Genomic DNA, 25,424 nt, shown 5'->3' on the forward strand with positions numbered 1-25,424 from the left:
GTTTTTGCCACATTGAGTTCCAGAAAGTTATCTGTGCACCACTGGGTAAAAAGGGAGATAGATGATTGGTAGGCCATGATGGAGTCATTGTCACTCAGCAAACCTAGGATGGCAGTGTCGTCTGAATATTTAAAATATGTGGTGATGGGTGAGGGGCTGATGCAGTCGTTGGTGTAGAGGGTGTAGAGGAAAGGGCTAAGAATGCAGCCTTGCAGAGCTCCCATGTTAGTGATAATGGTGGATGATGTCACTGTGCCTATCCTAACAGCCTGTGGTCTGTTGGTGAGGAAGTTGTGAATCCAGCGGATGAGGGGTGGTGGAATGTTGAGGTGGCAGAGTTTCTTGATCATCTGGTGGCGTTGAATGGTGTTAAAGGCTGAACTAAAGTCTACAAAGAGGATGGCTGCGAAGTTGCCCGGTGATTCCAGGTGTTGCAGGAGGGGGTGGAGAAGGCATGCAACAGCATCCTCCGTCCCCCTGCTGGCCCTGTAGGCAAACTGGTATGGGTCCAGCAGGGGGAGGACAATTGGCAGTATGGTGTGGAGGATGAGCTTTTCCAGGCATTTCATGATGATGGAGGTGAGTGCAACTGGCTGGTAGTGGTTGGGTTCACAGGGGCGTGTGTTCTTAGATACAGGGATGATAGCTGAGGTTTTCCAGATGGTGGGTATGGTTGCTGACCTATACGAGTCCCAGAAGATGGCATGAAGAGGGGGGGCCAGTTCTGTAGCACAGAGCTTCAGCACCCTGGCTGAGATGTTATCTAGCCCAGGTGCCTTTCCAGTCTTGCATCTGCTCAGCTGCCACTGTACGTCCTCTATTGTGAATGGGGGGGTGACTGGGTGTGTCCGAGGGTAGGGCGTTGAAAAGCTCCTCACATGTGGCTGAGTGGTCTTGTGTGTCGAACCGTGCATAAAAAGAGTTCAAGGTGGCGGCAAAGTTGGTGGGATCTATAATGGTGGAGTGAGACTGACTAGCTGATTGTCCTGTGAGCATTTTTACTTTATGGAAGGCTTGTTTGGTATTCATGGTGCTGAATTCCTGTTCTAGTTTGTCTTTGTATTTGTGCTTGGCTCTAATGATGTCCATTTTTATTTGTCTATTTAGTGAGTTGACAGTAGCACAGTCCTTACGTTGAAAAGCCTTATGTTTCTCTCTCAAACTGTTTTTAATGTGATGGGTGATCCAGGGTTTGGAGTTGGGAAAACGTCTGACAGTTTTTGTAGGAATGTTGCATGAGACACAGAAGTTGATGTAGTCCGTGAGCACTGTCGCCCTGTGCTCCAAGTCCCCCTGGAAAATGTCCCAATATGTGCACCCGAGTGAGCCCTGTAATTGTGCAATTGCATCCTCCGACCAGAGGGCGGTGTGATTTTACTAAATGGTTTTTACTAAAACAGAAAGTGTATTTCCCTAAAATGGAGAACAGTTCTATACAAACTGGAACTTAAATGGACCTAATTGGGATGACAGTACTGTGCAAAAGTCTTAGGCATCCTTTGTTTTTTCATACAAAATTTATTATAAATTTCTATTTTATGACTTTTACATTATCGAGTCAGTACAAAAACATTTTAGCGTTCCAAACATTCATTTTCCAGCACAAAATTAAATTTTACAAAAAAAAGTTTGTATCTGAGCAGCATATTATATAAGAGACCACTTTTCAGATTAAAAAAGAAAACATAATGAAGGCTGCTGGGTTTTGGTGCAAAATTAAGAAGCGAGTGTGACAGTCAAAGTGTCCAGAAGAACTGTGGCTGGTTCTACAAAATGCTCAGTAAAACCTATAGCTCATTTCCTTGTAAAACTGCACTCATTATACCTGAGACGACTATTTTTTTAAAGTAAAAGGTTGTTTCACACCAAATATTGACTTTGTTTCATTTATTATGGCTTACTGCTGTTTATAGTATTTTTTTAAAAAGTTGAAACATTTCATTTAATTATTTTAAGCCATTTTTGGTCAACAGCATTTCTTTACGTGAGTCTAAGACTTTTGCACAGTACTGTATGTGTCATGAATCTACAAAAAAATAATAATACTGTGTACATATTGCTTAAGTATTCATCTCCAATTTTCTGAAACCACTAAAGTAGTTTGGGTGCAAGCAGTTGTCAAAAAAAAAAAAAAGTGTTATGTGATTACAGTATAAACATGTCCCTGGAAGGCCCTAGTATTTCTTAGAAGACTTACTTAAACAGATCAGCGAGCTATCAGGATTCAGTTATGAAATTATTAAAACACAGAAAGAATAAAACACAATCGTAGTTCTTCCAAGTCTGTGACAGGTAAGGAGGGCATTAGTTAGTCAGAGAAGCAACCAAGAGGCCAAGGGTGACTCTGAAGGAGCTGTAATGCTACAAAATGTGCAAGAGTTCAAGGGGTGTGAACACATGTAAAACAGGTAACACAACTAGAAAGCATTTCCATCTCCTGGGAGGCAGTGACGGAATGGCGCAGGTTTAAAACCCTTGTATGGTGTTCGGGTCTGTGGGACCCGTTTTCATTTTTATCAAAGGAACAATGATACAATTAATTATTTTTTCAAACTCAGACTCATTGGCCTTGGCTCATTTTCTGTGAAGAACATATATCAGAACACATTTTCGATGACCACACACTGTACACCCCCCCCCCCCCCCACACACACACACATTTATATTACATACAGGATGTTCGGGTCCACTGGACCCGGGGCTAATAAAAGTGTGTACCTTCACTCTGTCATCCTCCTGTCTGGGCCTATTGTTAGTGTGTTTGTGTATGTGTGTGTGTGGTGTGTGTGTGAGGTTTTGTGTTTCTGCCCCTGCCGTTCAAGCACCGACACCTGTCTGCTCTCACATTCCTACACATTTTACCCTCTGTCTTGTGGGAACCAAGACAGAAGTTCCCATAAATTTGGGGCAGGACACAATAAATATAGCTTTTCCAATGTGGCTCCTTATCACAACTGATCAAGATGGCCAAAAGATTCTCTGCTCAGATGGACTTGCAAATGATTTTGGAAGAGAGAGAAGCTTTTGATGATGATGTAGAGGAAGACATTTCAGAACGTGAGGATCACATTTCTGAAAATTCAGAGTCTGACAGTGACTTTGACAGACTTTGACAGTGACAGTGACATCCAGCCAGAGCAGGGCATACCTAACAACGTGTTTTCTTTCTCTCCCCCCCGCCCCCCCATCTGTCCCTCTGAGTTACATATTGATCCTGGGATTGAGATGCTGGCCTCTTCTGCCCCTCGGACCTGCTTGATCCATCCTGGTGCCCTGTGTCTGGTCGGAGTTTTATTGCCCCACTCCTGTGAAGGACGGCCCCATGAGGACAGTTGAGGGTTATACCTGTTAAAACTGTTAATATTATAGTCAGGCTGTCTGTTGTTGCCCAAATGAGGATGGGTTCCCTTTTGAGTCTGGTTCCTCTCGAGGTTTCTTCCTCATGTCGTCTGAGGGAGTTTTTCCTTGCCACCGTCGCCACAGGCTTGCTCATTGGGGATAGATTAGGGATAAAATTAGCTCATGTTTTAAGTCGTTCAAATTCTGTAAAGCTGCTTTGCGACAATGTTTATTGTTAAAAGCGCTGTACAAATAAACTTGATTTGATTTGATTTGACTTTGAAGAAGAGGACGAGATGGAGCATCAGTAGTCCCAAAATGAAGACGAGCATGGGGATGATGTGTTGTATAGACTGACATGGTTACTGTATGTGTTCAGCATGTGTTGTGTAAACTGAACTGAATGGGTTAAATTTCTAATGAAATTCAAAGAAATAAAAATCAGTTGTTATGAAAAACCTTGCTTTATTTGTAAATTTGAAGATAAACATCTTTTTTTCCCCACTCATAATTGATTTTCTTTTTGTAAAATTACATTTTATTAAAAAACAAACAAAAAACAAGTAGCACTGTTTTAAAATAAATAAATGTAATCTAACAAAGGTAAAGGGCAAATATTAAATGCTGTTTATGTTGCTTGTAATTGGGGTGAAGTAAACATCTGTTAAGTATTTAATGTAAAATTGTTTGTGTTTAATTTAAAGCATCAAAATGCAGTGGGTCCACCAGACCCATGAACACTGGCTGAGTAACAAAAATATGAACACCACACAAGGGTTAACAGGTTTGACGGCTGTGTTTCAGGAAGTGAGAGGGTTCGGGTGAGTAATCGGACTCTGACAAGGCTCGGTCACATGACTTCCAGGGTAGCACAGAGAGATTACAATAGCTGAGAGAGAGCAGGAAAGTGAAACTTAAAGCTCACCCTGCTTTTCTACACTATCTGTGCATCCTGCATGTTAACAACTCTGATATTACTCAGATCTGACACTTTTGAATAAAAACAGCAAAATCTAACAAAAATTGGCCTGTTTTTCATCGATATTGTAGAGTTTTGATTTACGTTTTCCCTCCGTTTCTCTAAAAATGAAAGTTAAAGGCCAGCAGCAATGGAAACAGCAGCTTTCTGTTTCCATTTACTATGATGCGCAAGAAGCTTGTTATTGGCTGTCTGTGAGCATGACTGTGTATTTACTTCCTGATGAAGGTGGAGTGCTATAAAACAAGAACAGACAGGCTGATCCTCAGTTATATGGCTTTGACTTATTACAGTGACAGCTCATTTATGGTAAGACTGATGTTATGTTTTATATTTGAAGGATCTTTATACACTTGGATATGAAAACTTTGTATTTTATTGACCTATTACTAAACATACTCTGACATGTAAATTTTATTTGTTTTTCATTTATTTGCAATGACAAATTATTGTTTCATACTGTTTCATACCGCTCATGAGAATCAGGACATTCTAAAAGAATTTCTTTATTGGTTTGATTTTTCACTGTGAGTTAAAAAGTAGCTTGTGTTCAGCTTTTAAAATATTTTTCATCAATACTTGACTCCAAGTCAACAACTGCAGTTGAATCTTATTTAGTTATCTGTTTAACCTTTTCATGGGCAAGAATACAAATACACTTAAGAAAAATAATTCAATCCTGCTTCTTTAAATATTAGGATTCAGGTAAATATATTTAATAGTGTGTATATAGTTTGTATAGTTTTATCAAATTAATATTTTTTGGTATTGCTTGTTTATAAACTGTTTCAAAACCTTTTTAAAGTATTGGGGCTCATTTACCATCTGTGCCAGCTTTCAGGAACATTGACTGTTCTTGGCATTCTTGGCACTTGTGCATGTTTGTTGATGAATTCAGTGACCTGGAAATCACCAGTCACGTGCACAGCTGATTTGCATTTGGTGACACCCACAAAACTCCATAAAAGGCAAAGCTCACTGAGTTGATATTATTAATAAGCAGCGAAAGGGACTCTCTCAGTGATAGAAGTAGAATAAAACTATAGATTGAACAGAGTCCAAACACCTGAAAGGCCAAAATGTGAAGCCAAATGACAGAAAAGATGAATTCAGTATGAAATAAGTGAGTTTGAATGAAAATGGAGAAAAATACATATCTAAAAGGTACCCAAGTGATCTTTTGGGGTTTTTTATTTTTAATTTTTTTTTTAATTCAAAACATCTCAGCAACATACACTCATGTGCCTTCCTCAATGCCATGTTGGAACATACTGGAGAGGGAACCTATAAAGGTGTAGGTACACTGCAGATTGAGACATAGCAGATCAGTCACTTATTGGTGGCTCTACTGATATGTTGCTCAGCACTGAAAGAAGATGCCATGGCAAACAGATCTGAATATTGAGCCACTGGAGCCCATCCTCTTTTTATACACCTTTTTATACATTTCTTGTTTCTCTTAATTTATGGAATTAACTTGGTTTACTTTAGTTTTTTAATGGTTAATTATTTAATTAATGTGATAAATAGAAAAGGACTGTTTCACAAAATTTATTAAATTTGGATATATAGAGTTGAAACACATGTTATATAAACCACACACTTACAGTGCAGTAATCCATGTAAAAGGTTTGATTTGAAGCCAATTAGTCAAGGTTTATGTTAGCTAGTCTTCTTATGTAAATATATAAATTTACGTACACTCAGGAGCATGAGTAGGATACAGAGGTTTTTCTGGTTTTACTGGATTTTTAAGAATACCAAATTTCATGTGGGGGCAGCATGGTGGTGTAGTGGTTAGCGCTGTTGCCTCACAGCAAGAAGGTTCTGAGTTCGAGCCTAGTGGCTGATGGGAGCCTTTCTGTGTGGAGTTTTCATGTTCTCCCAGTGTCTGCGTGGGTTTCCTCCGGGTGCTCCGGTTTCCCCCACAGTCCAAAAGACATGCAGGTTAGGTTTATTGGTGACTCTAAATTGACCGTGAATATGAATGGTTGTTTGTCTCTATGTGTCAACCCTGCAATGACCTGATGACTTGTCCAGGGTGTACCCCGCCTCTTGCCTATAGTCAGCTGGGATAGGCTCCAGCTTGCCTGCAATGCTGTACAGGATAAGCGGTTACAGATAATGAATGAATGGATGGAAATTCATGTGTGAATGCTCCAACAAACAAAGCTTTACAACACTGATGTTTGGAATTAAATAGCTTACATGTTATTTTTAGATTAATATGAATTAATTGTCCTGATTTTTGTCCAATACAGAAATGTACAAAGGAAACAACAACAACAACAACAACAAAAACAAAAAACACAAAACTCAAAAGTGTCTACATCCCCATTTGTAATAATGCCTGTTTTTTTTTTTTTTAAATAACCCTGTTTGGGAAATGAATCCCCAGGGATACAGACATTTAATGTTAGATTATTCAAACTCTGTACATGGAATTCATTTTATATATACAGAGGTGGACAAAGTACCCAACTTCATTACTTAAGTCAAAGTGCAGATCCCACTGGTCAGATGTTACTCCAATACAAGTGAAAGTTGTACAGTCAAATTTTTACTTAAGTTAAAGTACTGAAGTACTTGCTTTTAAAAATACTTAAGTTTTAAAAGTGCATTTTCTGTCAAAGCATTGTTGTATTATTACTGTACGACAGCGCTTACAAAACATAATGCCTCTGAAGCAACCAACTGGATTTACTGACTAGCTTGTACAACCTGTAGAATAAAGGCCTGGTTGAATGGTACAAAATGAAACACAACTGAAAAAGAACCATTGTGTTTATTTATTTATTTATTTATTTATTTTTAAGTTGTAACAGTCCTCTCCACCCCCACAAAGCAACATGGTAGTGTTCTGAGATAGCTCTGGTAGTGTGTGCACACATGTGTGTGTGTATATATACACTAGTGCGTCTCAAAAAATAAAAAAATTAGAATATTGTGAAAAAGTTCAATATTTTCCATCTGTCAGGACAAACAGACGAGGACCCAAGAGCGCAGGTTAAATGTTGAGTTTATTGATAGCAGGGGAAAGGGAGTTGGGAGGATGTGTGAAGTTCAGTGGCAGGAGGACTGAGAGGCAGGGATGGCTGGTGGGAGCGTCTGAGGTCTCCCCTCCAAGTACTAACCAGGCCTGGCCCTGCTTAGCTTCTGAGATCAGACAGGATCAGGCATTGTCAGAGTAGTTTGGCTGTAAGCTAACAGCACTTGGTATTCAGGTGGTCTCCCAGCGAGCAGTCTTTCAAAGGCAGACAGGACAGGACAGCACAACAGACAGGAGTTTGGGAACAGGCTGAAACACAGAGTCACAGGTCAGGTAGCGAGAATGGGGACAGAAATGCAGGGTCAGATTACCAGGGCTGAAGAGTTGACGGAGTCGATGCCTTGAAGACGATCTGACACTGAAGCTTGGGAGGACTGCAGTTTAAATACACACAGAGAAGGCAGCAGGTGATAGGAAACAGCCAATGACAGCCACTGAAAGTCAATGAGAGTCAATGATGGTAAATTGACAGCAGGTGAGCCTGATAGAGAAGGAGCATGCGGGCGTGGCAGGTAATACTGAGTGGAGAGGAGTGGAATGTTACCTGATGAGAGGAAAACCACAGGTAGGACCATGACAGAACCCCCCCCCCCCCCCCCTCAAGGGACGGCTCCAGAAGTCCCTAGATACAGACCCACCAAGACGGGCAGGAGGAGGGGGAATACTGGTGGAGGGTCAGAATTCCTCTGACCGGTCAGTGTCCATAGCCTCCGCACCATCTTCACTGTCGGAAGACTCATCATCCAAGGGCCCCCGCCCAGGATTCGGTTCAGAGTCAGACTCGGACACTGGAGCAGGGGTGGCAGCAGGGTCCGGAAGTGGATCTGCCCGGTGAGAACCCCTACGTCGACCCCATCGGATGGAGGGCTGGTCAGGGTGTAGGCGATGGAAGTCGGCGATGAGGGCCAGATCCAAAATCCTTCCAGCGGGGACCCATGCCCTCTCCTCAGGACCATAACCCTCCCAGTCTACCAAGTATTGGATGCCCTTACCCCTTCGTCGAGAGCAGAGCAGTCGCCGGACCGTGTAGACTGGTCCACCATCAATGAAGCGTGGAGGAGGAGGCAGCGGTGTTACCAGGACCAGGGGGTTCTCGTGCACCGGTTTGAGTTTGGAGACGTGGAAGGTGGGATGTATTTTCATGGTCTTGGGCAGCAGCAGCCGAACTGCCGTTGGATTGATGACCTTCTGTATGGGAAAGGGTCCGATGTAGCGAGGCACCAATTTGCATGACTCCACCCGCAGTGGTAGGTCTCGAGCAGACAACCATACTTTCTGGCCGACATGGTAAACGGGTGCAGGGGTCCTCCACCGGTTAGCCCCAATAGCATAGCTGGTACTGGACTTTAGGAGTGCGGTGTGGGCCTGGGCCCACGTGCGGCGGCAGCGGCGGGCGTAGGCGAGAGCAGACAGGCAGGTGGCATCTCCCTCCTGGCTGGCAAACAGAGGTGGTTGATATCCATACACACACTGGAAGGGGGAGAGTCTGGTGGCAGAACTGGTGAGGGAGTTGTGGGCATATTCCACCCAGAGCAGATGTTGAGCCCAGGTGTGGGGGTTGCGTAAAGCCACACACCTAAGTGCCTTCTCCAGTTCCTGGTTCATGTGCTCTGTTTGGCCATTTGACTGTGGGTGAAACCCAGATGACAGACTGGCAGTGGCCCCGAGGAGGTGGCAGAATTCTTTCCAGAAACTGGCGGAGAACTGCGGTCCCCAATCAGACACGATATCCCTGGGCAGGCCGTGGACTCAAAAGACATGTTCTAAAATGACTCGGGCAGTCTCCTTTGCAGTTGGCAGTTTAGGGAGAGGCACAAAGTGGGTCATCTTACTGAAGCGGTCCACAATGGTGAGGATGACTGTATTACCTTCTGACGGAGGAAGACCAGTTACAAAATCCAGGGAGACATGGGACCAGGGACACATGGGTACTGGCAGGGGCTGGAGTAACCCGGCTGGGGGCTGACTGGGGGATTTGTGCTGGTTGCAAGTGGGGCAGGCTCTCACAAAATCCTGGATGTCCTTCCTCATCAACGGCCACCAGAACTGCTGAGACAGCAGATGGAGGGTGCGTGTGACCCCGGGGTGACAGGCCAGGCGGGAGTCATGTCCCCATTGAATCACCTGAGACCTCAGACCGGCTGGGACATAGAGACGGTTGGAGGGGCAAGCGCTGGGGCTTGGCTGGTTCCTGATGGCTTCTTGAACCTGCTCCTCGATGTCCCAGGTCAGGGCAGCAACGACACAGGGGCTTGGGAGGATGGGTGTTGATTCCTCCTTGGATGCCTCATCCTTCTGAAACATCCGGGAGAGTGCATCGGGCTTGATGTTGCGGGAGCCAGGACAATAGGAAAGGACAAAGTTGAATCGGGTGAAGAATAATGACCACCGGCGCTGGCGGGAGTTTAGCCTCCTGGCTGTCCGGATATACTCCAGGTTTTTGTGGTCAGTCCAGACCACAAACGGAACCTTAGACCCCTCCAACCAGTGGCGCCACTCCTCGAGGGCGAGCTTGACAGCCAGTAGCTCGCAGTTGCCGATGTCGTAGTTGCTTTCTGCTGGGGTCAGTCTTCAGGAGTAGAAGGCACAGGGGTGCATTTTGCCATCCTCTGCTGCTTGCTGGGAAAGCACAGCCCTGACTCCCACATCCGAAGCATCTACCTCCACCACAAACTGCCACTCGGCGTCAGGCATCCGGAGGATGGGAGCTGAAGTGAAACGGGCCTTGAGGGTTTCGAAGGCTTGGTCAGCTGCTGCAGTCCATTGAAAAGGCTGTTTGATGCTGGTCAGTGCAGTGAGTGGGGCTGCCACGGTGCTGTAGCCCCTGATGAATCTCCTATAAAAGTTGGCAAACCCCAGGAACTGCTGCAGTTTCTTACGGCTCTCTGGAACCGGCCACGACGTCACTGCCGACACCTTTGCAGGGTCCATTTGAATGCTGCCCTCGGTCACCACATATCCCAGGAACGAGACAGACTGAGCGTGGAACTTGCACTTCTCTGCTTTCACAAACAGCGAGTTTTCAAGCAGGTGGCGCAGGACCAACTGGACATGGTGGGTGTGTTCTGACAGGGTCTTTGAGAAGATCAAAATATCGTCCAAGTAAACGAAAACAAACTTATTGAGCATGTCTCTGAGGATGTCGTTTACCAGCACCTGGAACACTGCTGGGGCATTGGTGAGACTGAATGGCATGACCAGATATTCATAATGTCCCATCGGGGTGTTGAACGCAGTCTTCCACTCGTCGCCTTCTCTCACTCGCACCAGATGGTAAGCGTTCCGGAGATCTAGCTTGGTGAACACTGTGGCCCCCTGCAGCAGTTCAAAGGCGGAGGAGAGTAGTGGCAGAGGGTAGCGGTTCTTAACTGTAATGTCGTTCAAGCCCCGGTAATCTATGCATGGGCGAAGAGAACCATCCTTCTTTCCCACAAAGAAGAATCCTGCTCCAGCAGGAGAGGACGATGGACGGATTATGCCAGCAGCCAGAGAGTCATTTATGTAGTCTTCCATGGCCTTTCTTTCCGGGGCTGACAGGGAGTAGAGACAGCCCTTCGGGGGTGCGGTGCCTGGCAGGAGGTCGATGGCGCAGTCGTATGGTCGGTGTGGGGGCAGAGACGTGGCCTTGGACTTGTTGAACACCTCTCTCAGGTTGTGATAGCAAACAGGAACCTTGGATATGTCGGGGGCGGAGCTGGTGGTCTCCTGGTTGGTTGGCAGGACGGCTCCCTTTAAGCAGGTCTGATGGCAGCCCCTTCCCCACTCTCGTATAGTGCCAGTCTCCCAGTCAAGTTGGGGGGTTGTGTTGACGGAGCCACAGGTATCCTAGGATGAGTGGTTGGCCGGGTGAGTGTAGGAGGTGGAACTGGATGGACTCCTGGTGATTTCCTGACAGCAGCAGTGTCATGGGGGCTGTGATGTGTGTCACTGTGCCGAGATGACATCCACCCAGCGCACGTACCGGAACGGGTGGAGTGAGATGGTGACGGCCCACACCCAGCTGCCATGCGAACTCTGTATCCATGATGTTTGCTTCGGCTCCAGAGTCCACCAGGGCGGCCAGGGCATGAGTGGTGTCGGGAAGCTGAAGGCGGAGCTGAAACAGGGGTTTTCGAATGGAGGGAGACTGGGTACATGTCAAGCTCACCAGGATCTCCCCTACACCTGGTGAGCTCTGGCTTTTGCTGGGCAGGTGGTGACACAGTGACCTTCACTTCCGCAGTAGAGGCACAGGTTTGAGGTTAGGCAGCGCTGTCACTCTTCGGGGGTGAGGGAGGAGCGGCCAATCTCCATGGGCTCAGGCTGATTAGGTTGGCTTTGGGGCATGACAGGCTGGAACTGGGCAGCAGAAGACTCACCCCGAGTGCGGGTGGCAGGTTGACTCGGACGCCCCTTCTCTCGTCTGCGGATCTGGATACGATGATCGATGCATACGGCAAGGGCCTCATCGAGTGTCGGGGGTTGCTCATGGGAAACGAGCTCGTCCTTGATGTAGTCTTCCAAACTGTGGAGGAAGGCGTCCACTAGTGCCGCCATGTTCCACGAACTGCACCTTGCCAGAGTACGAAAGTCGATGGAGTAGTCCGCCACTGTCCAGTTGCCCTGACGAATACTCATCAGTGCTCGTGACGCCTCTGTTCTTGACGAGCCCAGGTCAAACACCTTTAACATCTCCTTGGCGAAGGCACAGGCTGGGGTCTGCCGGTTGAACTCTGCTGTCCCCCACAACCGAGCCCGGCCGGTCAGGTGAGTGATGACATACCCCACCTTGGCTCCCTCCTTCGAGAAGGTCCTGGGTTGCAGAGAAAACTGGATACAGCAGCTGGTCAGGAAGGGCCGGACCTGGTTTGGGTCACCATTGAAACGTTCCAGATTACCAATCTTCAGTTCCGGGTCACCGGGAGCTAGAAGCTGTGCCACCAGGACTGGAGCAACTGGATTTCGAGGGGAAGCCACAGCAGAGAGGCTGGGTGGTGCAGGCAGAGCTGGAGCGGTGAGGTTGGTGAGTACTTGCAGGGCTTGGGTTAGCTGCTGCAGTTGCTACTGGTAGCCAAGCTGGAGCAGAGATGCAATGTTACTGGACATCCGGTTTATGTCTCCCTCTGTGCGTTCCAGTCACTGCCGAGCAGTCATTTCAGGCTCAACCCCCATGCTGGTCGGGAAGGGCACTGGGTCCATGATGGTCAGATCATTCTGTCAGGACAAACAGACAAGGACCCAAGAGCACAGGTTAAATGTTGAGTTTATTGATAGCAGGGGAAAGGGGAAGATGTGTGTGTGAAGTTCAGTGGCAGGGATGGCTGAGGTCTCCCTTCCAAGTACTAACCAGGCCTGGCCCTGCTTAGCTTCTGAGATCAGACAGGATCAGGCATTGTCAGAGTAGTTTGGCTGTAAGCTGACAGCACTTGGTATTCAGGTGGTCTCCCAGCGAGCAGTCTCTCAGCAGGCAGACAGGACATCACGACAGACAGGAGTTTGGGAACATGCTGAAACACAGAGTCACAGGTCAGGTAGCGAGAATGGGGACAGAAATGCAGGGTCAGATTACCAGGGCTGAAGAGTTGATGGAGTCGATGCCTTGAAGACGATCTGACACTGAAGCTTGGGAGGACTGCAGTTTAAATACACACAGAGAAGGCAGCAGGTGATAGGAAACAGCCAATGACAGCCACTGAAAGTCAATGAGAGTCAATGATGGTAAATTGACAGCAGGTGAGCCTGATAGAGAAGGAGCCTGCGGGCGTGGCAGGTAATACTGAGTGGAGAGGAGTGGAATGTTACCTGATGAGAGGAAAACCACAGGTAGGACCATGACACCATCAGTTATTTAAGAAAGTGAAAATGTTATATATTATAGACTCATTACACATAAACTAAAGTGTTTCAATAATTTTTCTATTTTAATTTTAATCAGTATGGCATACAGTACAAAAACATAAAAAAAACATCTCAAAGTATTAGAATATTTCATTTCAAGTTTGAGTAAAACAGTATGAACACAGTGTATCTCTCAGTCTAGTTCAGTACACACAACCACAATCATGGGGAAGACTGCTGACTTGACTGTTGTCCAGAAGATGATCACTGATGCCCTCTGCAAGGAGGGTAAGCCACAAAAGGTCATTGCTGAAAAGGGTGGCTGGAAAAGGTGCACAAGCAACAAGGATGGTCGCAGTCTTGAGAGGATTGTCAAGAAAAGTTGATTCAAGAACTTGAGAGAGCTTCACAAGGAGTGGACTGAGGCTGGTGTCAGTGTATCAAGACCCATCACGAACAGACATCTTCAAGAAAGGGGATACAACTTTCGCATTCCTAATATCAAGCTACTCCTGAGCCAGAGACAATGTCAGAAGTGTCTTATCTGGGCTAAGGAGAGAAAAAAATGGACTGTTGCTCAGTGGTCCAACGTCCTCTTTTCAGATGAAAGTACATTGCATTTAATTTTGAAATCACGGTTCTAGAGTCTGGAGGAAGAGTGGAGAGGCACAGAATCCAAGGTGTTTGAAGCCCAGTGTGAAGTTTCCACAGTCTGTGATGATTTGGGGTGCCATGTCATCTGCTGGTGTTGGTCCACTGTATTTTATCAAGTCCAAAGTCAACACAGCCATCTACCAGGAGATTTTAGAGCACTTCATGCTTCCATCTGCTGACGAGCTTTTTGGAGATGCTGATTTCCTTTTCCAGCAGGACTTAGCACCTACCCACAGTGCCAAAACTACTACCAAATGGTTTGCTGAAATTAGAATTGGGATTGGGCCTTAATCCGGGTGGCGGAGGCGAGGAGCCGACAGGAGAAATACACACTGCAAAAAAAATTTTGCAGTGCAGGAACGGGTAATCAGGGAAAAAACAGAGATTAGAGATCAGCTGCCAAACGAGCGCAAAAGTAAAAAAGCATTGATAGTCCAGAAACACAGCCCACAACAGGAAAGAGCTCTCAGTTCAAAGAACACAGTTCAGAAGTTCAAAAGTTCAAAGTGCTTCCACATCAAGAAAACAACGTGCTCACAGTCCCAATAAAAGATATCCACAGAAGAGCAAAATACTCAACAGCGTGCAGCAAAGTAACAAAATAATAGAATACAAAAACCAGGGGGGGAAAGGGTGAAAAACCATATCCTGAGGTGAAGACAATCCCGTGCCAAATGAATATCCAAGCAGTATAATACAGAGTCGTGGATGAGCTGATGAGAGACAGGTGTGCTGGCTGCAGCGTGGGGAAAGCTCAGGGTAAACCAGGGAAAGGGGTGAAAGATTGGAAAAGGACCTAGATGTTCCTGGCTGGCTCCTGACAAGACTCAGCTTAAAAACTCTGTGTCTTGCAATACGTCTGACCACAACGAAGGATTTGACATGAAACACCTGTGTCCACCTGCAGTCGGTCACCACCCAACCGATCACAGGTCGCAGCATGCGTCTTTCTGCCGTCTGACCTGGACATAAGGGAGAAAATACCAAATGATACTTTGCGATGTACTGGTCTGAGAGCTGGGCTTAAGTAGGTGAGGCGCTGATTGCACAATAACCTGCAGGTGATGCGATTAATAATCAGGTGACAGAGGGTGCTGTGGTTCTTGGGATTTGTAGTCCAGAGCGGCCATGTTGAAGGCCGCTTTAACCTTGTGTTCTCTGAGCTGTTACTGACAGAACACCTCCCCCCCATGTCCTTGGAGTTTACCCAATTTCACGCTTCTGGCCATAGCCCTCCCAATCTACCAGGTATTCCAACTGCCTTTGCTTGTGATGAGAATTTAGGATCTTCTTTACCTGGTAGATGGGTTCTTCCTCAGAGTCCAGAGAGGGGGACTCCTGCAGGGGTGTATCTGTGGCCAGGGGACCTTGTATGGCAGATTTTACACAGGACACGTGGAATGTGGGTGCCATTCTGCTGTGTTGTGGGAGTTCTAATCTGTAGGATACTTCGTTAATTTTGCATAGTACCTTATAGGGGCCAGCTTTTTACACATGCTTGGTCCTCTGAAGTCCTTTGTGGAGACCCACACCTGATCTCCTGGGGAGTATTCTGGGTTCTTGCTTTTGTGTTTGTCTGTGTATTATTTGTACTTGGTATTTAATTGCTCTGGTCTTTGGTGTACTTCCTCCCACACTTGTTGGCTTCTTTTGAACCACATATCTACTGCTGGTAACTGAAAAGGTGTGTCATCCCATGGAAATGGAGGGTTTGATAGCTGAGCATCTACAGGAACGATGTTAATAGTGTGGCAGAGTGCTTGAGGGAGTTCTGTGCATACTTAGTTCATGGGAGAAACTGTGCCCAGTCTCTTTGATTTCTCCTACAGAAGATATGTAGAAAACATCTCGCCTCTTGATTCACATGTTCCACCTGCCCATTGGATTGTGGGTGATACCTGGACATGAAACTTACGGATATGCCTAGTTGATCCATGAAGCAGGTCCAAAGTGGGGGGGTGAACTGGGGGCCCAGTCACTTATGATGACTTTTGGAATGTCAAAATAATGGAATACACGTTTAAATAATAATTTGACTGTTTGAAAGGCTGTGAGTAGACCTGGTAGAGGAATGAGTCAGAGTGCTTTGGAAAATCGATTTATGACTACCATGATGACAGTACTTCCTTGAGAGGGTCTTTGAGGCACTGGGAGGGAGCATGACTTTCCTGCAGGTGGGACATGTAGTACCTTGGCTTGGGCGCACTCTGAACACAAGGAGATAAAATGATTTATGTCCGATAACATTTTCTCCCACCAGTATTTCTTTTTTATCAGCTGATATGTGCAATGGCTGCTAGGGTGACCAGTGGTGGGTGAAGAGTGGGCCCAGGTGATGAGTCTTATGCTGATTTCGGGAGGGCAGTTTTTGGGTGGGTTCTGGGTCTGAGACTACTGAATCGCCTTGTCAATGTCCCAAGAAATGGCTTATATAAAACATTCTGTAGGTAGTATTGGTGTGAGTTCAGAGCTGTGGGATGAGGAGTTGTGGATGTGGGAGAGGGCATCTGCCTTGGTGTTTTTGGAGCCAGGGTGGTAGGATATGGTGAACTGGAAGTGTGTGAAGAATAAGGCCCACCTGGCTTGGTGTGGGTTCAGCCATTTGGTGGTCTTCAGATATTCTAGATTCTTGTGGTCTGTAAGGATTGTGAAAAGGTGTGTGGCACCCTCCAGCCAGTGTCTCCACTCTTCTAGTGCCAGTTTGATAGCTAGGAGCTTGTGGTTGCCAATGTCATAGTTTCTTTCTGCTGGTGAGAGTTTCTTTGAAAAAAAAGCTACTGGGTGTAGTTTATTCTTCTCCCCAGCACGTTGTGATAATACCCCTCCTACTCTAGTTTCAGAAGCATCCACTTCAACAATGAATGGTTTGGTGGGGTCTGGATGCTGCAGAATGGGTCGGAGGTGAAGGCTGACTTGAGCTTATTGAATGCTGTCTGCTGCTGGGCTCCACTTGAGCCAATGTGGGCCATTCTTCAGCAGGAAGGTTAATGGGCTGGTGATGGTGCTGAAGCCCCGGATGAAGTGCATGTAGAAATTTGTGAAGCAGAGGAAGCATTGTAGCTATTTGATAGACAAGAGGGTTGACCAGGATGTGACCGCTATGACCTTGGATTGGTCCATGCTTACTCCCTCAGAGTTAATTATGTAGCCCAAGAATGAGATCTGACCGACATGGAATTCACATTTTTCTGCTTTGACAAAGAGGTGATTTTCTAGCAGGCATGTTAGCACGGACCTGACATGAGTCTGATGACTGTCCATATCTGGGGAGTAGGTCAAGATGTTGTCTATATATGCAATCACGAATTTTCCCAGCATGTCTTTCAATACAATGTTTATCAGGCATGGGGAAAACACTTGGAGCTGAAGAAAGGCCATATGGCATGACCAAGTACTCAAAATGGCCAGTCATGATACGAAATGCCTTCTTCCATTTGTCCCCCTCCCTAATACGGACCAGGCTGTAGGCACTGTGGAGGTCTAGTTTGGAGAAAACTTTTGCCAATCTTAGTTGTTCCAGAGCAGACGGTACAAGTGGCAGAGGGGGTAAGGATATTTGACTGTGATCTGATTCAGTCCTCTGTAATCAATGCATGGTCAGAGACCCCCTCCTTTCTTTTCCACAAAAAAGAATCCGGCGGATGCAGGGGATGTAGACGGTTTAATATAGTCCCATTTCAGTGCCTCCTGAACGTACTCTTCCATTGCTGAATGTTCCTTTTGGGAAAGAGGGTAGTGCCTGGGAGGTCTATGGCACAGTCATAGACTTCCTTCAGATCGAGATAGCAGGTGGAACCGTTGTCTAGGGAATCGGGCATGGGGCTCTCCACTGTGGTTGAAGAGACCGAGACTTGAGGAAGTCACACACAATTCTGAAGGCAGGCCATTGACCACTGCATAATATTCTTCTTCTGCCAGGAGATAAGTGGATCATGGTGCTGATGCCAGGGGTATCCAAGAACAATATCATTCTGTGCAGCTTGAGTGATGAGCAGGGAAATGTGTTCAGAATGCAGGGCCCCCACCTGTACAGTATTTGGAGAGGAGTTGTACATGAGGCAGGGTTTCGGTGCCTAGGTTGAATTTCTGGACAATTGCACAGTTGGTGAGATTCCCTTCTGCCCTTGAGTCTATGAGTGCAGAGAGAACATATGTAGCGTCTGGTAGTTTCAAAAGTACAGGTAATCTAAGAGATTGATTTGTGGAGTTAAAAACAAGACTCACCGGGCTAGGTGGTTTGTTCTCGTGGCAATTTGGGGCTCCTCTAGGTGGACAGACCTGGGCATTGGCGATAACATGACTGACTTTGCCACAGTAAAAACATAAACCCTCCTTTCTCCTTCTTTCCTGTTCGGACCACTGCAACCTTGTGCAAGATACCTCCATGGATGTAGATTTGCCCATGACCTGAATAGGGATGCCAAAGAAGATGGTGCCAAAGAAGGATGATTGGCTATGAGATGATCCAGGCAAATGGCTAGGTTGATGAGAGCATTGTGGGACAAGTGTTCATCACGGCATGCCAATTCGCTCAATACCTCAGGATGCAGCCCCTGGTGAAACGTGGCTTTCAGCACTGGTTCATTCCATCCACAACTGGTGGCGAGTGTGTGAAAGTCCAGGATGTATTCTGCAACTCTATGATCTCCCTGTTTTATGGATAGAAGGCTCTCATCAATCTAAATTCCCTCCGGCTCATGATCGAATACCCTCTTGAATAGTTCTAGGAAGCGGCTGTAAGAGGTAGTGGGCTCGCCACTGCGTTCCCATACTGCACATGCCCACTTAAGTGCCTTGCCAGTGAGGAAAGTGAGAAACTTGGCAATCTTTTGTTCCTCGGTGATGCCAGAGATTGAGGCAAAATACAGGGAGCACTGGAGGAGAAATCCCTTGCATTGGGAAACTTCACTTGAAAATTTTTCAGGGAGAGGAATAAGCTGTGTGGCTGTGTTGGAAGCTGTGACACACAATGGGAGGGTATGTGATACAACAGCAGCAAGCTGAGCCATCCTGGTGTTTAGGTCACACAGCATCTGCTGATGTTCTCCCAATAGGTGCCCCTGAACGTTAAGTGCAGTTTGCTTCGTCTCCTCTGCTGCATCCATGTTGTGGTGAAGTATCCTGTCAGAGTGCAAGCACTTACGGATGCAGGCGCAGGGGAGACCAGGGCTGAGCAAACTGTTGAGGAAATCCAAATCGGCATTCAGGAAGCAATGTCGTGAAACTAACAAAGGTTGGGTGATCAGCAAACAGAGCAACGTAAATAAGGCAATAAGGTGAGGTCGGGATGAAATGAGAATACAGGTCATACACTGAATAGACAAACGGAAAACAAATGGCTCAGTATGTAAGGGAGAGAACACCAAACGATACTTCACGATGTATTGGTCTGAGAGCTGGGCTTAAGTAGGTGAGGTGCTGATTGCACATTGACCTGCAGATAATGTGATTAATAATTAGGTGACACAGGGCAGTGTGGCATTTGTAGTCCAGAGCGGCCATGCTTGAAGGCCACTCTAACCTCATGTTCTCCAAACCGTCACTGACAATAGCTGACTTGGTGCTATGCGCCTCGTCAGCTATCAGCTCATCGTGGAATAACTGTTTATATATATTTATGTATTTATTTATTTGTGTGTGTGTGTCTGTCCTTAAAAAGATATTATTAATTTCACAAAAAAATATTTTAAATATTGTAAACCTGTATGCCTCCATGTTGTTTTTGATGATAATGTGTTGATGTTATGGTGCTGATATCAAGTCACATGACTTGCAAACTTCAGCCAGCCCATTCTTCAATGTTTCACACTAAAATGAAGCAATGAATCATTGCTCCTCCTCAGAGTCTGCCAAATGTTTGTATCTCCCAGGATACATAACCCATTCAGAAATGTAAGGATTTCTAAACGTACTCTCCTATAGGAATGGAGGTTATTTCCTTCAGTCCTGGGAAATGTAGTTCTGTCATTCAGTTCATCTTTTGCCTCTTAACAATGTTATTATTTGCAGATGAAGAAATGGATAAATTCAGTAAGAAAGTCATACAGCTCGTCAAAGATCACCCTGAAGGAATCCCAGTCTTGAAGCTGGCTGTGTTCTACAATCAGAAGTATCATCATAACCTGGTTGTGTCAGATGCTGGCTTCTCCAACATTGCTGATTTCATTGCTTCTTTGTCCGAGCATCTGGTAGTAAAAAATCGGACAATTTTCCACAGAAAACACATATCTCAGACCCAGGACACTGGAGAGGATGAGCAAGAGGCTCATAGCCACCCAGAAGGTATTTTCCTGCCTCTTTAGCCAGACAAAAAGGTTCAGTCAGGCAGCATTAATGCAATCTAAACATTTCTATTGTTCTCATCTCATGCCCAGTGTTCTGGGACAGACTTCAGATCTTCATAAACTGTATTATATACAGTATGTTTAATGCATGACCTAAATATAGCATTTCTGCTGATGTGTCTAGTATGAGTGTCTCACTGTTCCTTTATGCTTTTCAAAATGCAGACAAGGACAGAACATCACAGGAAGTAGTGGAATTGGTTCAGGAGTACCCAGAAGGCATCCCTCTCAAGCAGCTAGCTATATTCTACAGTTCTCACTACAAGCAAAACCTGGTTGTTTCAAACCTAGGCTTCTCTTCAATCGCCAGTTTTGTTGATTCCTTGTCAAAGGATTTGCTGGTGGAAAATGAGCGCATCTTCCACAAGATGCACAGGGCTACTCCTGCGCCACAAGCACCGTTGAATCAAACCCCTCCCACAATGAAGACTAGTTCTGGAATATCTTTTGGTGTTGCATCAGTGCGAAAGGAAGGTGAGATGACCCAAGAAGAGCTACTTGAGAAGGTTACGGAGGTTATCAGAGTCTACCCAGCTGCTGCAACCTCCATTACACAACTGATGAATGGCTACTTCCTACATTTTGGGTCTATACTGCCACTGGCGCTGTATATGTCACTGTACAACAGTCAGACCAGCACACAGCAGGCACCTTTTGGCCAAGCACAGATTATTGCAGAACAGGGGACAGGAAGTCCTGCTAGTACGTAATGTCAGCATAATTCTGATGAATTTTGACAGTCAAACAATGCAGAGTGGCTTAATTGCAAAAGTGATCTCATTTGCATGCTTCTAATTGGTCAGTGTCTTACATCCATATACAGGGATACAGTGGGATTGATTAGTATGAATGCAGGACCATGGTGAAAATGTTCAAAGCTGTGCAAATTGAATTGAACATGAATTTGAACATGAACTTTTCATTCACTCCTGTGTGCTTCTTTGCTTTTTTACTCAACAGCATCAGTACAGATGCTCACTACACCTACTGCAAGCCCCCAGCATGGTCTTGTGACACACCAGGCGGCTAAAGAAGTGATACGTTCCAAGAGCGGCTCTCCTGTGTGGCGGCTCACTGCTACTCCACCTCCTGCAGGTTCCAGTCTCACATCATTGATGGACTTCCCACCTCTTGGTACCAAACACCCCAGAGCTGAGGAGAGGAGAATGAGAGATGGCCAGGATGGAAGCGGCCTGGTGTTCCGTGATGCCCACCATGCCCAGCTGAGAGAGGTGCACGGCGCTAATGTTCGTGCAGCAGAGGCCTTGGAGGCTGCAAATGAGAAGAAGGAGACTGTGGATAGGTGCAAGAAGAGGCCAAGTCTCGACGATGTCAACAGCCTTGCTGAGGACACCATCCGCGACATCGCAACTGATGGGGAACATGTCACAGTGGAGAAGGTTTGGCGCTCCAAAGATCTGGATCCAAGCATGTTTTTAATCTGTGACTGGGTATTTTTTTAAAATAATATTTTGGTTTTATAGGTGATGAACAAAGTGTGCATGCTTTTGCAAGTTCCATCCTTGAACGCAGTGGGGATCAGATCTTATTGGCATCTGCCTGCTCTGAAGGAACTCGAGCGCACCATTAAAGAGATCAACCTCTTCATTCAAGTGAGAAGCTTTGAATAATTTGCCTACAGTGTATTAGACATAGGTATTCAGATGACACTTTTACATAAATGTCACAGGTGATTTTTGTAATCAGGTGAATCTGGATTCACCTAGGTGATTTAGGTTGACATTTTTAAAATGGACTTTTTGGCAGGTTCATAAACCACTCTTTATTTACCTTTCCCACCTCCTGCACCTCTCTACCCAGAATTACACTTATACATCTGTCTTTATGTCTAATTTAGAGTATTTTAATTCTGTAAAAAGTATGTTGCTCTGCATTCAATTCTGAATTCAATGAGTGGCGTTTCAAACAATTTGGATTAAATTTGAATTTTCACCTGATATACCTACATATAGATTAGACTGCGAGTAACAATTTGCTACAGATCTTGCATATGGATAGTAAACACGGATAAATATTCATGTAAAGCTTTTTATTGAGAAAACTGAATGATAACGTATGCAGGTCTTATTTAGTTTTGTTCTTCAACATGTTGCTTATGTTTTTTTTTATCAATTATGTTTTATCTGCACACTGTCAGTCAATAGAGGCGATCTGTTCCATGTGCACTCTCTATGAGCTGGGTCAGGCTATTGCCGGCATCAAGAACAAGAAGCGATTTGAAGAGCTCCACCTAGGCCCACTTTGCAAAATCCCACTTGTTCATCGGCTGTTCACAATAAGCAGCAACACCAAAGATGATGATATATACCAGATCGAGACTGTGGATCTTCTTAGGGTAAGGAGTTTATCATATGCTTTGTTTGGTATCTTTTTTAGATTTGCATCCGTGTATCTGTGTGTATTTCCAACCTGCAGAAAAAACAGCATTCTTTTTCTGCTTAATCTTTCTGTAGAGTCTTCGTAACTTCAGGAGAAAGCAGAACAAGCATAAGGTAGATCTTGCTGAGTTCATGCAGTACCTTGCAGACCAGTATAGCTGTGAATCACCATATGAACTTGGAGTCCGGATCCAGAGTGTTGGGCTGCCCATTTCAGTAAGACAGTGAGGCAGTGTGTTTGCACTCAGAATCTATCATTGGTGTCTACTTTCAATCTTTTTCTCCTCTTGTTTGGCTTTCAGACATTGTCGAAGGCATATGGGTATGAGAACACTTGCTTGGAGAAAGCCAGAGTGGCCATTCAGAAGGAGATTGAGGAGCAAATGGAGAACAGGCTGTGGAAGATTAAAAAGAGTTTACTGGAGCCGGCACAGGGAGCGCCGCTCTACTCTTCCTCTGGCAGCCTGGAGCTCAGGAAGAAGTATGCCAGCTTGACTGCTGCTGAGGCCATCATTGAGATCTTCACTAACTCTGAGGGCATTTTCAGTCAAAGGATGACCAAGGTGAATAGGGTTAGGTTTAGACAATGGCCTGTTTTTTGGCTCTGCATTCAGTCTTGCTAGTTATTTCAACAGAGGATTTTCTTTAAGTTCAGGGAAAATGCATATTGGTTGGAGTTGCTCCATACAGTACTGTAGCATTGAAGCTCATTCTCTGTTATCACCACTCACTCTGAAATATGTTATTCTGACCTCCATGAGCATTGCAGATACCAAATTGGAGTCACATTTCAGAGTCCTCTTAGGGTGTTTTTCATCATGTTTTAATTGCTTATCAGATTTCCGCTTCCTCTTGGAATCTTATGAGGATGAGAAGGTTCACTTTTCCCTTTTGTGTTATAGAGCCTTGCTTGACCTTTTAAATAATTTCTGCTGACGCATGAATTGGGGAAATGTCTGTGTTCAATATAATAGTAAAAGAATATAGGGGTAAAACAGTATAGTCCCGGTACCAGTTCCACACACACTACCAGTTCATTGTCACTGCTATGGTAAGAATGATCCACCACCCAAACACTATCTTATCAGTGGCCCTTTTACTGATGATGGATGAGGTAGAGGGAGGCAACAGATGGCTTGGAATATGAAATACATTGACGCCAGGATTCAAACCAACATTGCAAAATCTGTTCTGTTCCTAGGCAGTGCTGTAGACCACTCAGCTACAGAGGATTACACTGCGATCTGAAGTTGTCTAACATGGCACTTATATAGCCAGTACACAGTGGTGCCACACTGAGATTGTGGAATCGCTACCTGAGGCTGGCATGCTAATTACATTCTTAAACATGCTCAAACTCGGTTAAACATACACATACAGACAGGTGCCTCTATAGGCTTCAGCCAAAGGCTGAGCTAAAAAATATACATGTACAGTATTCAGCCCCCTTGAATTTTTCGACATTTTATAGTGTTACAGAGTCATGTTTTTTTTTCCGTTTTTAATGATGGATTTAATGGCGTTCTACATTAAATTTTTTATAACCAAATCCAGCTTATACTTTTCCAGAACTTTGGCTTGAACTTGTTTTGAAAGTTCAGTGGTGTTTCTCGTGCTGTTTGTTTAGGTACGTTATCTAATAAATTGTGTCACTTCCAGGAACAGGTGTATTTATATTAAGATCACATGACACTTTAATTGCATACAAGTGGATGCCAAGCAGCTAATAATATGACTTCTGATGGCAGTTTGTTGCAACCCTACTTCAGTATTATAGGGTAAATTTATGACATAAAGTCCCAAATAAGTCCATTTTAGTTCCAGGTTGTGAAATGGCACAATGTGGTAAAGTTCAAGGGGGTGAATACTTGCACAACCTACAATGTGTGTCTGTATGTTATGTTTATCTGATAAAATGATCAAGAAGTGCAATAATCTGTGTCTGCATTTGCAGCATGTTCAGGACTTCCTCATGTACGTGTCAGGAGATAGGCTGGCTCGGACATTGTTTCAGCTGGCTATCTGTGGCGGCTCCCTGGCCATCCCAAATGATCTCGCTCCGAAGGAGAAACCCCAAAAACAAGTCCAGGAGCAGAAAGCATCTGAGAAGAAGGCAACTGTGATGCCCCCCACTGAAGGTGCCTTTCTTTAATTTTAGTGTGATAAGTTGACTGTCACTTGGTCCTCGTAGTTCTAATACACATACATACAAAACCAGGCATAAGTTTGGACACACCTACTCATTCATAGGTTTTTCTGTATTTGGACTATTTTCTGCATAGAACAATACTGAAGACACCAAAACTATGAAATAACACATGGAACATATGTAGAATGATGTGGTAAACAAAAAAGTGTTAAAAAACAAAATATGTTTCAAATTTTAGATTCTTCAAAGTAGCCAGCATTTACCTTGATGACGCTTTGCACACTACTGGCATTATCTTAACCAGCTTCATGAGGTAATCACCTGGAATGCTTTCCATTTCACGGGTGTCTTGTCAAAAGTTAATTAGTGCAATTTCTTGCCTTCTTAACGCGTTTGAGATCAAATAGTAAATAATAAAAATACAGTAAGTAGCCCTATTCCACAACTGTAGTAATCCATATTATGTCAAGGATTGCTCAATTAAGTAAAGAGAAATTACATTATTTTAAGACATGAAATGACTTAATTAATAAAAATACACATAATATTGAATTAGAAGGTGTCCAAACTTTTGACTGGTACTGTGTACAGGGAATGATCCAATGATGACCCAGTTTTAGTTTCCTGGCAGACAGATTTTCATCTCATCTCATTATCTCTAGCCGCTTTATCCTTCTACAGGGTCGCAGGCAAG

At 44.9% G+C, this 25,424-nt stretch overlaps 1 protein-coding gene across 5 annotated transcripts in view; it reads left to right on the plus strand.

The window, feature by feature from the left end:
* The first annotated feature begins 4,428 nt into the window (after positions 1 to 4,428).
* Positions 4,429 to 25,424, plus strand: part of wu:fj29h11 (uncharacterized) — an 80,759-nt gene continuing 59,763 nt past the window's right edge. Inside the window, exons 1-9 of one of the 5 annotated variants that reach the window (XM_060939634.1) lie at positions 4,429 to 4,627; positions 19,848 to 20,120; positions 20,348 to 20,884; positions 21,143 to 21,582; positions 21,667 to 21,795; positions 22,341 to 22,538; positions 22,657 to 22,797; positions 22,884 to 23,144; positions 24,536 to 24,719. In XM_060939634.1, the coding sequence (XP_060795617.1) occupies positions 19,856 to 20,120; positions 20,348 to 20,884; positions 21,143 to 21,582; positions 21,667 to 21,795; positions 22,341 to 22,538; positions 22,657 to 22,797; positions 22,884 to 23,144; positions 24,536 to 24,719 (2,155 nt within the window). In that variant the 5' untranslated portion in view covers positions 4,429 to 4,627; positions 19,848 to 19,855. Of the gene's footprint in view, positions 4,628 to 19,847; positions 20,121 to 20,347; positions 20,885 to 20,919; positions 20,981 to 21,142; positions 21,583 to 21,666; positions 21,796 to 22,340; positions 22,539 to 22,656; positions 22,798 to 22,883; positions 23,145 to 24,535; positions 24,720 to 25,424 lie in introns of those variants that run through there. The other 4 variants (XM_060939635.1, XM_060939636.1, XM_060939638.1 and 1 more) reach the window with 4 other exon arrangements.

This window comes from Neoarius graeffei, chromosome 14 (genome assembly GCF_027579695.1).
Source record: "Neoarius graeffei isolate fNeoGra1 chromosome 14, fNeoGra1.pri, whole genome shotgun sequence".
Classification (NCBI taxonomy): domain Eukaryota; kingdom Metazoa; phylum Chordata; class Actinopteri; order Siluriformes; family Ariidae; genus Neoarius; species Neoarius graeffei.